Below are 13,999 nucleotides of genomic sequence, written 5' to 3' on the forward strand. Positions count from 1 at the left end.
CAAACCAGCTAAAAGCTAAGTGGGAAGTGATGAAGAATCTGGGTTAAGATGGTAGTAAGAATGGAAAAGGGACAGATACGAGTCATTCCAAACTATCAACAAGATCTGGTGGCTGAAGGGGAAGGAACAAAAAAAGAACAGTCATTTTGAGGCTGTTATGATGTGGAAGGAAAGGCAGAGAGAGGGAGAATAAAGAGTTCAATCTGTTTATAACCATTACTTAGACTTTTTTCTGGAGAAATTTTCATCTTGTCAATATTTACATGTATATTTAAATTTTTTATTGATCTCCTTTATTATGTTGAGTTTCTGTTGGAAATATAAGACTAGTGTTTAATATGTGAAATAAGAGTCTCTGCATCCACAAAAGAATTTTGAATAAGTAGAGCACACATATTCAGCTTACCAAAAAATGCTCTTCCTCAAGTTAGGTAGGTAATCCAAATATCTAATTCTTCATTTTAGAAATGAGGAAAATGTCCAGTCACTCAGTTAAAAACAGCATTAAACTAGAATTTCCAAGATTCTGTCCAAATCAAAATTTTGTGACATACTATAATGGTCAGAAGAGCTGGAATTCTTCTGACATCACATTCAAAGCTTTTTTTATTTGTGGCATCATACACTTGCTCATAATTGAGAGTATGGGAATAGATATGGTCATCTAAGAAGCAACATATTTAGATTTCAAGAAAATTAATTCTTCCTTATACAATGTTCAATAATAAAGCTAAAGAATCTCAGCAAAAATGCATAAAATGTGAATAACATGGATTTTGAACAATGATACATGTGTAACCAGTGGAATTGTGCTTGTTAGCTCTGGGATACGGTGGGGAAGGGATGGAGAGATCATGAATCATGTAACCATGGAAAAATATTCTAAATAAAAAAATTAAGGAAAAAGAAAAAGAATGCATAAAGTACGAAGGGGACCCAACTCCTTTGAAGAGTCTCATGAGAAGTCTATGTGTCAACGGATCTAATACATTTTTAAGTACTAACCACTTTTTCTGTTTCTCAAAAGAAAGATAAAGAAAAAGCAATCTTTATTGTTTGGAATAGCTTTCTGGGAAGAGAGGGTGGGATGGGGAAGATACAAGGGGAAATTAAGGAAATAAAAAATATCAATAAAAATTAATTTTTTTTCAAAAAGGGAAGAGTAAGTAGTGCCAGATCTCAAACTAGTGACAAATAATAGTTAAAATTTATATAGCATCTACTTACCAAGCACTGTGCTAATTGCTTCACAATTATCTCATTTGATCCTGTAATGGTGGGGCACCAGGGATGTTAACTATTATTATTAAAATGTAAACTAAATGGTTTGTGGGTTCACACTGAGTTGAAGGAGAGACAGGACCAACCAGGATAGGGAGACCAGGGTTTACTGCCAAGCTGTTAACTGTCACAGGAATGGCAGTTGGCCCAACAGTCACTCAGCCCACCTAAGCCAGGGTCTATGGAACCAGCAGGCAGAAGGTAAAAGTTTATAACAGTTTAATTGAGGGAGATAATAACGAAGGATGGGAATAAGGAATTCTATACTTACACTCTAGGGCAAACCACAGTGGCAAGGGAAGGACTTGACTACACTATTCTATTGACCTAAGCCAGGCATGGCCCAAAGGAAGCAGTACTGAAGTCACAGGGAAAGCTCCTCCAAACCTGGTTCCATCCAGGTTTGGTCAGCTCAGCTAAAGGGCCTGAGGATGGCTTTCAATTGGGGTCTCGCGGTAAATCCAAGGATGGTCACAGGATGCCAAGAGTCAACTCCACCAGGTGACCATAGGTACCCAGGTAGGGAGAGTGAGTTTGAAATGCTGTCCACCAGATCCCAAACCACTTCCCCACTTGGTGCTGCTCTGCAGGTCTGTTGTCCACTTGCTGAAAGCCTCCACCTCTCAGGATCGCAGGGAATCTGGATGCAGTTTTTCCCTAACTCTGAGATCTCCCAGGGTTAGCAACAGTTATGTCCAACCACTAATGGAATTTCTCTCAGAGCACAAACCCCCACTTCCTGCTCCTTCATTCCATCTTGGAATCCTCCAGCCCTTACTGCTAGGTCCAACACTAATACTAAATTAATTGCTAAATTACCCTCACAACAATCCTCAAACAACCCTGGGCAGCAGGTGTTATCATCCCCTATTTTACAACTGGGGGAAACTGAAGCAAATAAGGGTTAAGTGAACTGCCTAGGATCACACAGCTATTAAAAATATCTAAGGCTCGATTGGAACGCAGGTCTTTTTTACTTCAGGCCCAGCATTTAATCTTCTGCATCACGTATTATAAAGCAGTCACAAACTATTTGGTATTGGTTAGAAAGTTAGAAAAGTTGATAAATGGAATAGAGTTGTCAAAGAAGGTCCATCAAACCCAAGGAAACCAACTACTAATGGAGGCAAACACTTTTGCAGAAACTAGATTTAGAATATTTTACCCTGTATGCCACAATAATCTCTAAATGGAAACACAACCTAAATATCAAGTGGTCACATCATAAAAAATTAGCTGAGAATGGAAGATATACCTTTTAGTAATATGCCTAATGGGAAAAATCTTAAGCAACAGAATTAAGATAATTTTAATTACAAGACATTAAAATGCTTTTGTCCATCCTGGATGGCAATTTGGAACTATGCCCAAAGGGCACTAAAAGACTGTCTGCCCTTTGATTCAGCCATACCACTGCTGGGTTTATACCCCAAAGAGATCATAGGGAAAAAGAATTGTATAAAAATATTTATAGCCATGCTCTTTGTGGTGGCAAAAAGCTGGAAAACAAGGGTATGCCCTTCAATTAGGGAATGGCTGAACAAATTGTGGGATATGCTGGTGATGGAATACTATTGTGCTCAAAAGAATAATGAAATGGAGGAATTCCATGTGAACTGGAAAGACCTCCAGGAATTGATGCAAAATGAAAGGAGCAGAACCAGGAGAACATTATACACAGAGACAGATATACTGTGGTAAAATCGAATGTAATGGGCTTCTCTACCAGCAGCAATGCAATGATCCTGGACAATTCTGAGAGACTTATGAGAAAGAACGCTACTCACATTCAGAGGAAGAACTGCAGGAGTCGAAACACAGAAGAAAAACAACTGCTTAAACACATGGGTTGATGCGGATATGATTGGGGACCCACCACCCCAGTGCAACTATCAATAATATGGAAATAGGTTTTGATCAAGGACACATGTAAAACCAAGTGGAATTGTGGTCAGCTGTGTGTGTGTGTGTGTGTGTGTGTGTGTGTGTGTGTGTGTGTGTGTGTGTGTGTGTGTAGAACATGAATCATGGAACCATGGAAAATTTTTCTAAAAAAAATAATTCTTTATTCTTTTCTTAATTTAACGGGGGATCTGGAGGTCCTCCTACCATAGAGATGTGTTAAGGATTAACCAGCCCACAATGACAGGAAGTAGAAACCAGAGAGACAGGAAATGAGGTAGAAAAAGGGTATGAAAAGGATCAGTGTCAGTTGGGGGGTGGTGGTCAGGTACTGACAGGTAGGTGCTGGGAGCTACAGGGAAGTTGGCTGCTGGGAGTGTGTTGGGTTGGTGGGTGGCATTTAGTTGCTGGAATATAAGAGGCAAGCCTGAGCTTACTGATAGGGCTTTTTGGCTTTAGCTTTTAGAGGGCTTGTGAAGATAGGATTAACTCTCCCCTTGTCTATTTTTAGCTAAAGAAATCAAGAAGTCAAAGCACCCCTTCTTAACACTGAAATAAGAGAATTCATGTGTCACTTATTAGAGTAAGCTCACACTCCAAAGGTCACTGACCTCCTCCCCCCCAGCCGTGTTTAAGCAAATTGAAAGACCGGGACTGGTTCTCATAAAGTGGGGAAGTGACAGGAAGTGACTTCGAGAAAACTGCTTTAAAAAGACCAGCCTGAGGACTGATTCATTCTCTCTGTGTTGGTGAGCTGGACTGGAAAAGACTCTTTCCCTGGATCCTTTGTTGACTTGTGGTGGTGAATGGAGCGATTCCTTCCTTGGTTCTTTGGTGAAGAGACTCTCTCTGCTCATTGGTGCTTCAGTAGGACACTCCCTTCAGCGTGAGTTCTAGTGAGATTCTTGGCAGTCTTAGCCTCATGTGCACTGAAAGTTCTCGGAAGATTCAGTGTCTCCTGGCTCTTCAGATTTCAGCTTCCTAATTAGGATTTTGGATTCTGGTAAGATTCATTTTGGATTAGCATTTGTGGTCTGGAGACATTAGGATGAAACTTATGGTATTTGTAGCTAGGCAGTACTTTCTGTCCCATTTTCACTCTTTCCACCTGCTAAAGTCATTTTGACTTAAGCTGTAATATTTTTCAATCAGTGACCACAATATTACTTTAGAACTTTCATTTCATCATAAAACTTAAATTCTTACAGCCTTTAGAGGGCTTTTGGCTTTAGCCTATAGAGGGACTTTTGGCCTTTGATTTGGGCTGTTAGGTTTTTTCCTTTCTTGAACTTTTTTGGGAGGTGGTTGGTCTTCGTTGACAGACCTAATTGGGGTTGGATTAAACACTGATTGGGCTGGTTTTGATTGGAGTGGAATGGGTTGGAACTTTGTAGGGTGGTTGTTATTAACAGTAGTAATAGGCAGTTATAGGTAGACATAGGCAGTTATAGGATAACTAGTATAGACATTAGGAAATTTTCTCTCTCTACCTTTTTCCTATACTTCCCTCTTTTACTATATTCTTTTCTATCTCTATTTTAATAAGACTAAACTACTAACTGTTAAAATCTGCTAGTTTTCTTTTCTCTGGCTTGAAAGGGATAATATTAACTCTACTATAGTCTCATTAAAACTTAAGTTGTTGGGGGCAGCTGGATAGCTCAGTGGATTGAGAGCCAGGCCTAGAGACGGGAGGTCCTAGGTTCAAATCCGGCCTCAAGACACTTCCCAGCTGTGTGACCCTGGGCAAGTCACTTGACCCCCATTGCCTACCCTTACCACTCTTCCACCTAAAAGTCAATACACAGAAGTTAAGGGTTTAAAAAAAAAAAAAAAAAAAAAAAACTTAAGTTGTTAAAAGCTGTTCTCTTATTTTGTCAAACCTCTATTTTAACCCTTACAGTAGCAAACATCTGATAAAGATCTAAATACAAGATTTATAGAGAATTAACAAATTCCTAAGAAGAACCAGTAATCATTGGTTATGAACATGCAGTTGTTTTTTTTTTTTAAACCCTTAACTTCTGTGTATTGGCTCCTAGGTGGAAGAGTGGGAAGGGTGGGCAATGGGGGTCAAGTGACTTGCCCAGGGTCACACAGCTGGAAAGTGTCTGAGGCTGGATTTGAACCTAGGACCTCTGGTCTCTAGGCCTGACTCTCAATCCACTGAGCTGCCCCCCACATGCAGTTTTTAAAAGAAAGGAAAGCTAACATAGCATTATATGTGTATTATATATATATATATATTTTTATATAATGCTATGTTATTAAACTATAGAAATGACAACCATGAAGAAATGAGGAAATATGAGGGAAATCTTCGGAAGACATATAAACCAATACAGGACAAAATAAACAAAACTAAGAAAAGAGATAAATTACACTAAAAAAAGAGAAACACAAAGATTTCAGAACAGTGATCAATGTAATGACTAACAATAACTTCAGAAGACTAATGGTCAAGTATACTTCTTTCTATTGAGATGACAAATGCAAAATGAGGCATATATTTTCAAACATGGCCAAGATGCTAATTTATTTTTCTTGACCATTGATTAACAGAGTGTTTTATGAAGTCTGAGTTTAGGAGGAGTCATTAGGAAGGAACACAAGAGCATCAATAAAATTATCTGTTGTCTTATATTATTATTTTTATATTATGAACTTACGTCATTAAACGCGAACATTTCAAAGCACAGAGAACAGAAATGAAAACTGCATATGAAACTTATGATCTTTTTAAAGTGTATGTTAAATTTAACATGATAGCAATAAAAATGCTTAGCTTTCCTATATCCTCTTCTGAACTTCCTTCTGCTCTTTTTCTGTGCAATTACTTTAATTTCATATTTTTAATGAAAACAAATTTATTCTCTCTTCCACCTCTCTCATAAAGAAAATCTAACAAACATGCATAGTGAAATAAACAAATACACTTATAGAATATAAGAAATAAGCTTCAAATTGTAGTACCCTCAGTCCAACATTTCTTAGTCAAGAGATGAGTAGCATGTTTCACTGCAGGTCCTTGAAGGTGATAGACTAAAGTCTTTCAAAGTTGTTTGTCATTGTAATATTGTTAGTGTGTAAACTGTTTTGCTTCTGCTCATTTCATTCTTTATCAGTTTATGTCTTCCCACATTTTCTCTGAAACCATCATTTCTTATAGCACAAAAGTATTCCATTATCTTCATAAGCCATAATTTGTTTAGTCATTCCAACTGATGAATTTATTGCCACCACAAAAAGAGCTGATATTATAAATATTTTGTAAGTATGGGTGGTTCTTTTCTTCTTTCTCTGATGTCTTTGGAGTATAAGCCTAGTATTTGCATTGCTGAGTCAAAGGATATGCACAGTTGAGCAACTTTATAGGCATAGTTCCAAACTGCTTTCCAGAACTTTTCTGTGTATTTTTGCACTGTTCTTTAATGATGATTATAAAGCTGTAAATGATAAGTCTGTTAAGGGCTGAAAGGAACTACTAGCCCAAGCCCCTCATTTTACATATAGATGAGAAAAATTAGAACCAAAGAAGGTGTGACCTTTTCACTTGTTAGTTTCACCTCTCTAAATCTATTATATATTTCCACATTTTCCACAATGGTACATGGTAAATACTTGACTTTAGCTAAAGCGAAATACACAAGGCACAATGGACACCAAATTTATGAATTATTTTCCCATGTGAAAATAACACCATCAATTTAACGGTGACAGAGAGCAGATTTGAAATAAGATCTGATTATCTCCATCACCTATGTGATGGGCAAATCACACTCTGCCTTGAGTTTCCTCAATTGCAAAATGAAAGGTCTGGACTAGATGATCTATAACAGTAATGGGCAACCTATTGAACTTGGTGTATCTAAATTCGCCAAAAAACCGAGCATAACTCAGGTGGTGTGTCACTTAGAGAAAAAAACCCATAATTTCACAATATTTATAGCTTAAATAACAAAAATATATAATTGTAATATATAACTATTTAATAAACCAAAATAGGTAAATTAGTATAGGTAGAATTGTCATCCATAGTGCAGAGTGTCTACACTAAACTATAGCAAATGCTTCATCCTCAGCATGTGGCCCCATATTTCTCTATATGCAGCCGCTTGTCATCAAAAATGGCTACACATCTGACACACGCCATAGGTTTGCCATCACTGATGATTCCAATGCCAGTTTGTCCAAGCTATATCACAATGTCTCTTTGAAAGGAGCCAACACAATGATACAGAAATTCAGGAGTAAATTCTACTCTGCTTTAGAATTTTATGCAATTAAAAAAAATTGCCTCTGTAATCATTTTTTTGGTTCCAATTATTTGTTTTAAATTATTGAAATTAGGGGTAGCTGGATGGCTTAGTGGATTGAGAGACAAGCCTAGAGATGGGCAGTCCAGGCCCAAAGTTCAAATGTGGCCTCAGACACTTCCTAGCTGTGTGACCCTGGGCAAGTCACTTAATCCTCATTGCCTAGCCTTTACCACTCTTCTGCCTTGGAACCAATACACAGTATTGATTCTAAGACAGAAGGTAAGATTGGCTATGGGAGGAGGGTGGGAAGAGGGGAGGGAAAGAACATGAATCATGTAACCATGGAAAAATATTCTAAATCAATTAAATAAAATTTTTCAAATTTAAAAAAAGGTAAGGGTTTAAAAAAACTAAATGACTGAAATTAGCTTTTTTCAAAACAAATTACTGAATCAAAAAAGAGAAAAATGAAATGAGATGAAACTGGACAAGGTAATTGGTTCAGGGAGAGAAATTTAATTTAGGATTATAAATTTGAGGCAGATAATCCCAAATCACATAACCACAGAAAGAGTTGATTGTTTTTCTTAAATTATATTTCACTAAAGAGATTATGTATTACAAAGAAGTATCTTCTGAAACTTTATAAACTTTCGTTTTTTTTTTTAAATTTCCACCTATGTATCCTGAATACTAGCAGGAATTGGTACATAAAAGGGAGAAACAAAATCAAGGTTCTCAATCCACCTTCAAAACCCTTCTCATATTTCATGCATGACACAAGCTGGAATTCATAACACAAGTGTTTTCAGGCCTCAAAGATTTAGACCTGGGAAAGGCTTTTAAGATACCACCTAATTTAATTTCTTCATTTTTCAGATGAATAAAAGTATCAAGAGTTAAGAGACACATCCCAAGTCACCTAGGGAGACTCAATATTTGAACCTATGTCCTCTAACTACAAATCCAAAACTGGTTTGTATGGCACCAATCATGGCTACAATTTATAGAACATTTTTCATTCTAGGGTCAGATCGGTCATAATCTCCTTCTGGATGGGACTCCAAGCAGTTTCATAAAAAATTTTTATTTCTTTAAAAGCAGTTTCATCGAACACTGTAATATTTGCAACAACAACAAAGGATTACATTTTAGTCATTAAAATTGCCCCTTATACCCAGAATACATTCTGAATAGGTATGTTGGTTGATTCACTGCTGGATAGTGAACTAGATGCTGTTCATAACACAATGAATAAACTAAATTGAATGTTCTAAAGCCACAGTTCACTTATTCCAATTAAAGGCATTCTTCATCACTAAGACCTAGTTCAATGAACAATTTGGCATCATAATATATCGGGCAGCTAGGTGGCACATGGGGCCTAGAGACATGGGTTCAAATGCTGTCTCAGACACTAGCAGCATGACCCTGGGCAAGTCACTAAACCCTGTTGGTCTCATTTTACTCATCTGTCAAATGGACTCAAGAAGGAAATGGCAAGCTACTCTAGTATCTTTGCTGAGGGGTCTGGATAGATTCAGACAAGACTGAATAACAACAAAAACACTAAAGATACTGGGGTGGGCATAGAAGAATATTCTCACACTAGCAAATGTGAGAATAATACCGGCTAATATTTATATAGAACTAAGTATTTTACAATTATCTCATTTGCTCCTCCTAACAGCAAACTGAGGCAGACATAAGTTAAGTGGCTTGCCCAGACACACAACTATTACTTGTTTGGTGTGACATCCTGTCTATGGTTCTAACCACTGCAAAGAAATGACTGAATAACACTGCTATAACAGTTATTCTTCCAAAAGTTATTAATTTCTTTTTTAAAAAGCTGTAAACATTTCCCTGAAATTTACTTTTATTCTCGAAATCAAGAAAAATACAAAATAATAAGCATAAAATATCCAAAACTTTTTTTAAACTATACAAGTCAATTTAAAAATATTTTGCTTTTAATTTTTAAAAATGCTTCATATCTATTACCAAAAGCAATATTAAATTACTTGTTAAGAGAGTCTCCTATTACACTGAAAAAAAAATTCACCACGGAGAAACCATACATCTTCAACATTTCCAGCTGTTCTCATTATTGCACGGATGCTTTAAAAATCCACACCTTCCTATCAAACTTACTTTTTTCAAGGATTGGTTTATCTTTCTCCTCACTTTCCACATCCAACCCCGACAAAATAGGGCTTCTTCCAGGAGGAAAAATAAAACCCTGTGATTTTGTCCCTTTGTCCCTAAAGAGGGGGAGCAAGAATAAAGCTATTGCAAGGAAACCAACCCATAACATGGAATCAAATCTCAAAGCTCTAACCACGAAATCGGACGTCAAACCGAACACCAATCGTTTCAACAAGAAAGAATGAAAAAACGAGGTGGTTTTTTCCTACGTTTCTGGTATCACAGAGACTTGGACAAAAGCTCTAAGCAAACACCGAGTGAGAGAAATAACTCTAAGGGAAGCTAGCATTCGAGGAAAAGTTCGGCATAACAATGCATCGGGGAACTCGGGACTTAAAAAAAAAAGTCTGGATCACCACACCAGAGAGGCCGAGAAAGGCATTAAGGGGCTGACCCCGGTGCTTTTATCTACAGTAGAGGCAGCGGGATCGCAAAGTCACCAGCGCCCATGTAAGTTGCCTGCAGAGAAACCGACACACCGCAGGAGCGCGCTGGGTCCTCCATGTCACACGCCTGCACACACAAGACCCCTTCCTCTCTTCCCGCTCCCCCCCTCAGGCGACATGACAGCAGGGTCGAGACACACACACACACACACACACACACACACTCACACTCACACTCACACTCGCAGAGTCTCGCTAGCTAGGCTCGCGTCCCCCGCCTCCCCGCCCCTTTTTCCCCTCCCCCAGTTAGCGGCGCGGCTCAGCTCGCCCTCTCGGGGCCTCCCTCGCGCCTGGGGCGGGAAAGGGTCTAGCTTACCTTGGGTGCTGTAAGGAGGGGTGGCGGAGATTGGGGAGCCAGGGGGTGCGTTGGCGGTGGCGGCGGCGGCAGCAGGGGGGGGCGTCTCGGCGGCCCCCAGGAGCGGGGCGGGCAGCATGAGGTAGCGCTGGGGGGCGGGCAGGCAGCGCTGGCAGAAGGAGTGCAGGCAGGGCAGCAGCTTGGGCACCCGGCTCTGGATGTTCTGGTGACAGACGGCGCAAGTGTCCAACAGGTTGAGGCGGGCCGCCTCCCCGCCGCGCTCCGAGTCCGGGCCCTGCCGGCTCTCGGCCTCATTCTCCCCACTCGGGGCCGCGGCCGCCAGGGCCCCCGACGCTGCCGCAGCCGCCGCCGCCGCAGCAGCCGCCACGGCCGCTTTTTCCACAGCCACCTCCATTGTCCTGCCCCCGCTACTGCCGCTGCCGCCACCGAGGGAAAAGGGGGAGCGCGGTCTCCGCCCGCCGCCGCCTCCTCCTCCTTCCAACCACCGCCCCCGTCCTCCTCCTCCTCCGGACTAGGGGGCGGGGAAGAGCAGGAGGGAGGCGTAGAGGAAGCCGCGGCCGGAAGGAGGGAAAGGAGTCTGCGGGACCGTTCTTCTCCGGCAGCGGGAAGCTTGGCCCTGGGCCGCCGCGCTCAAGGAACCCTCGCCGGTTTCGGGCTTCGCCCGGGTCCTCGCCCCCGGCTCCGCTCCCGGCCGGGCCGCGATCCCCAGTCTCCCCCGCCCTCCGAAGGCGGCTTCCTCCCCGACTCCGCCCTCTCCTCGCAAGTAGGACGACCGCAAAAAAAGCCCCGCAGCCCAATGACCGGCGCCTCTCGCGAGGGGGTGGAGCCTGCCCGGGACTACCCAGGCTCGCCCCTGGAGTGAGGACCGCGAGAGGGAGCGGGGAGGCGGGAGGAGGAGGGAGGAGGAGGGTGCAGGCCCCGCCTCTTCTCTGCCGAACTCCGCCGGCGGTTAAGCGGTTGATGGCGGTTTCCTATCGCTGAGGAGGTGGAGGTCTCTGTTGTACTGGCCGGGTCGAGTGGCGCCCTCTTCGGCCTGCACCCTCCCTGAGTCCAACCACCTAGCATCTAACTCTGAATATTCCTCCGGCACCCCCGCGGCGTTTCCGGGATACGGGGGCACTTGGGGTGCCTCCTTCCCTTGGAGCATCTGCCCCCCACCCCTACCCCTTCCCTACTGGGAGCAGTGATTAATAAATAACTGCCCAAGATAACTCTTCTGGCCCTTTGCGTGGTAGATTGTGGGGCACGACCTCCTTGCGCTCTGTGTTAAAAGAAACAACTGAGAAATCTTTTTGTGTCACAGACCCCTCTGACAATCTGGAGAACCTAAGGACTCCAGGGTCTTGTATTTAGATGCATAAAGTAAAATGCATAGGAGTGCAGAAGAAACTAATCATATATATCATATTGAAATACAGTGATCAAATTATATGTGTATAAAGTACATGGAATCTTTGGTTGAGAACCTTTGCTGTAAGGGAAATAAAGGTCTGGACCAGGGTGGGAGAATGGTAAGGGAAGAGGGGTTAAAAAAAAAAAAAAAAGAGTCCTTTCTAGGGGAAATACAGTAATGGTGTGCATGTTTTTAAGGCAGGAGGTCCATGAATTTTTACAATCTGCTAAAGGAAAAAAAAAACAGAATAATGAATGGAAAAGGTGGGAAGAATTGTGGGTGGAACTTGAAACGAACCCTTACAATGCTGGGTGAGTGAGAGAGTGAGTAGATGAATGGCTCCAGCCAATCCTCTTTTATGCTGCTTTTTGCTTAAATGGTTTTCTGGGATTGTACACTATGAGAGGTTCACTTTCAAAAGCGCCTGGATTCCTACAATGTGTTGAAAGTTTATCTAGTTAAAAATGTTAAGCTTTTTAATTTTTTTAAATCCAGAAATAAGATCCTAGGGACGAATTTTTGGCTTAAGGGAGTCCAGAAGCAGGCTATTTGTGAAAAACAAAACATACAATGAATTCCAAAATCTTTTTAAAAGATTTGCCATTAGGCTCTCTACAAAAAATACTGGCAGCTCATTCTTCTGAGTCTCCAACAGAATTTAAATCTAAAGACAAGTATCAGACACCAGCTCTTCTCAAGAATAGCACTAAGCCTTATTGCGCTTTGCACCTGCTAGAAATCTAACTTGCAGGACCCTGCATATTCTAGGGAAGAGGCTCTGAATCTGAATTCAGGCAGGCCTCAGGGGCTGAGATCACCAAAACCCAGATTGTGAAGATGTAGGAATCTTTGTGAGTGAGAGCCCCAGCAATGAGGAAGTATTTCTCCTGCCTGTGGCTAATAATAGCAAAGGATGAGCATTTTAGAAGAACCTATTTTGCACCAGTCTCAACCTGATGATACAAATTTAAAAAATAAAACAAACTATACCCAGAAAGTGCTTACTTTTTAGAAGAGGGCAGCTTAAAGTGTAGACAGAGTCTGAGAATGAATTGGAGTGGAGAATATGGAGATTGTAAACTGTGTATTCTTTGAATACCCAAGAGGTGAAATAGCTTCTGGGCATCCAGAAGGTTTTTTCAAGGATGGGGGAAGGGAAGGGAGAGGAATGGAATCTGGGCATATTGTAAGACAGCAAAGAAAGATAAAGAGCTGCCTTTTAGAAGACCTAGGTTCAAATCCTTCCTTTGACACATTTTGACTTGGCAAATCACTTAATCTCTCAGTGTTTTAGAATTAAGCTGCAGAGAAAGTATTGTCCTTCATTGGTAAAGGGAATTTCCTCAACTGGGAACTGTATCAAAGAAATTACTGGTCTAGTCCAAGTCCCCAGAAGAAGGAACATCTCTTTTCCTCCACTAGACACTAAAATGTGTAGTTTTAAACTAGCTTCTCTTAATAGTTTTTTTTTAATTAATTTCTCCTGGTTTCTATATAAGAGGAAAAGGAACAATAATATTTTTCAGTAAGAGATCCTCCACCCCCCATCCCCCATCCCCCACCCCATCCCTGCAGGTTGTCAGTTGGTAACCGTTGACAAGTGGGGCTGAGGGGAGTTGCAAAGGGCTTTTTGTCTCTGGATCTCCTGGGGAAAGGGTGTGCTGCTAGCATTCTTTCTGGTTGGAGACAGAGAACTAGGATCAAGACCTTAATAGCCTTATTGATTACTAATAACCTGGGTAGATAGGTAGATAGATAGTTATTATATTATTAAATAGTCAGAGTAAGAGAGTAGGCAAGGGCCTTGGCCTAGCAGAAGATACTGCCTTCTGAGGCAGTTAGATTTAGGGTTTTTTAGAGAAATTTAGTTAGGATTGGGATCTGGAGTACAGTTACAAACAATTATAAGATTACTTCCACTCTCCTCCTTCTGATTTCCTTTCCATATTTACTAATAATATACTGTTTTGCATTTAATAAACTGCACATTGGCTTTTTTTTTAAAAATCCTTAACTTCTGTGTATTGGCTCCTATGTGGAAGAGTGGTAAGGGTGGGCAATGGGGGTCAAATGACTTGCCCAGGGTCACACAGCTGGGAAGTGTCTGAGGCCATATTTGAACCTAGGACCTCCTGTCTCTAGGCCTGACTCTCAATCCACTGAGCTACCCAGCTGCCCCTTGCACACTGACTTT

The 13,999-nt window shown here is 41.2% G+C and overlaps 1 protein-coding gene across 2 annotated transcripts in view; it reads right to left on the reverse strand.

Annotated features, from left to right (window-relative positions):
* The window catches only part of TRIM24 (tripartite motif containing 24), a 136,676-nt gene extending 125,870 nt beyond the window's left edge, over positions 1-10,806 (reverse strand). For both annotated transcript variants that reach the window (XM_044679674.1, XM_044679673.1), the window contains exon 1: positions 10,413-10,806. In XM_044679674.1, the coding sequence (XP_044535609.1) occupies positions 10,413-10,806 (394 nt within the window). The remainder of the gene's footprint in view (positions 1-10,412) is intronic.
* Positions 10,807-13,999: the final 3,193 nt, after the last annotated feature.

This window comes from Gracilinanus agilis, chromosome 5 (assembly GCF_016433145.1).
Source record: "Gracilinanus agilis isolate LMUSP501 chromosome 5, AgileGrace, whole genome shotgun sequence".
NCBI classification, from domain to species: domain Eukaryota; kingdom Metazoa; phylum Chordata; class Mammalia; order Didelphimorphia; family Didelphidae; genus Gracilinanus; species Gracilinanus agilis.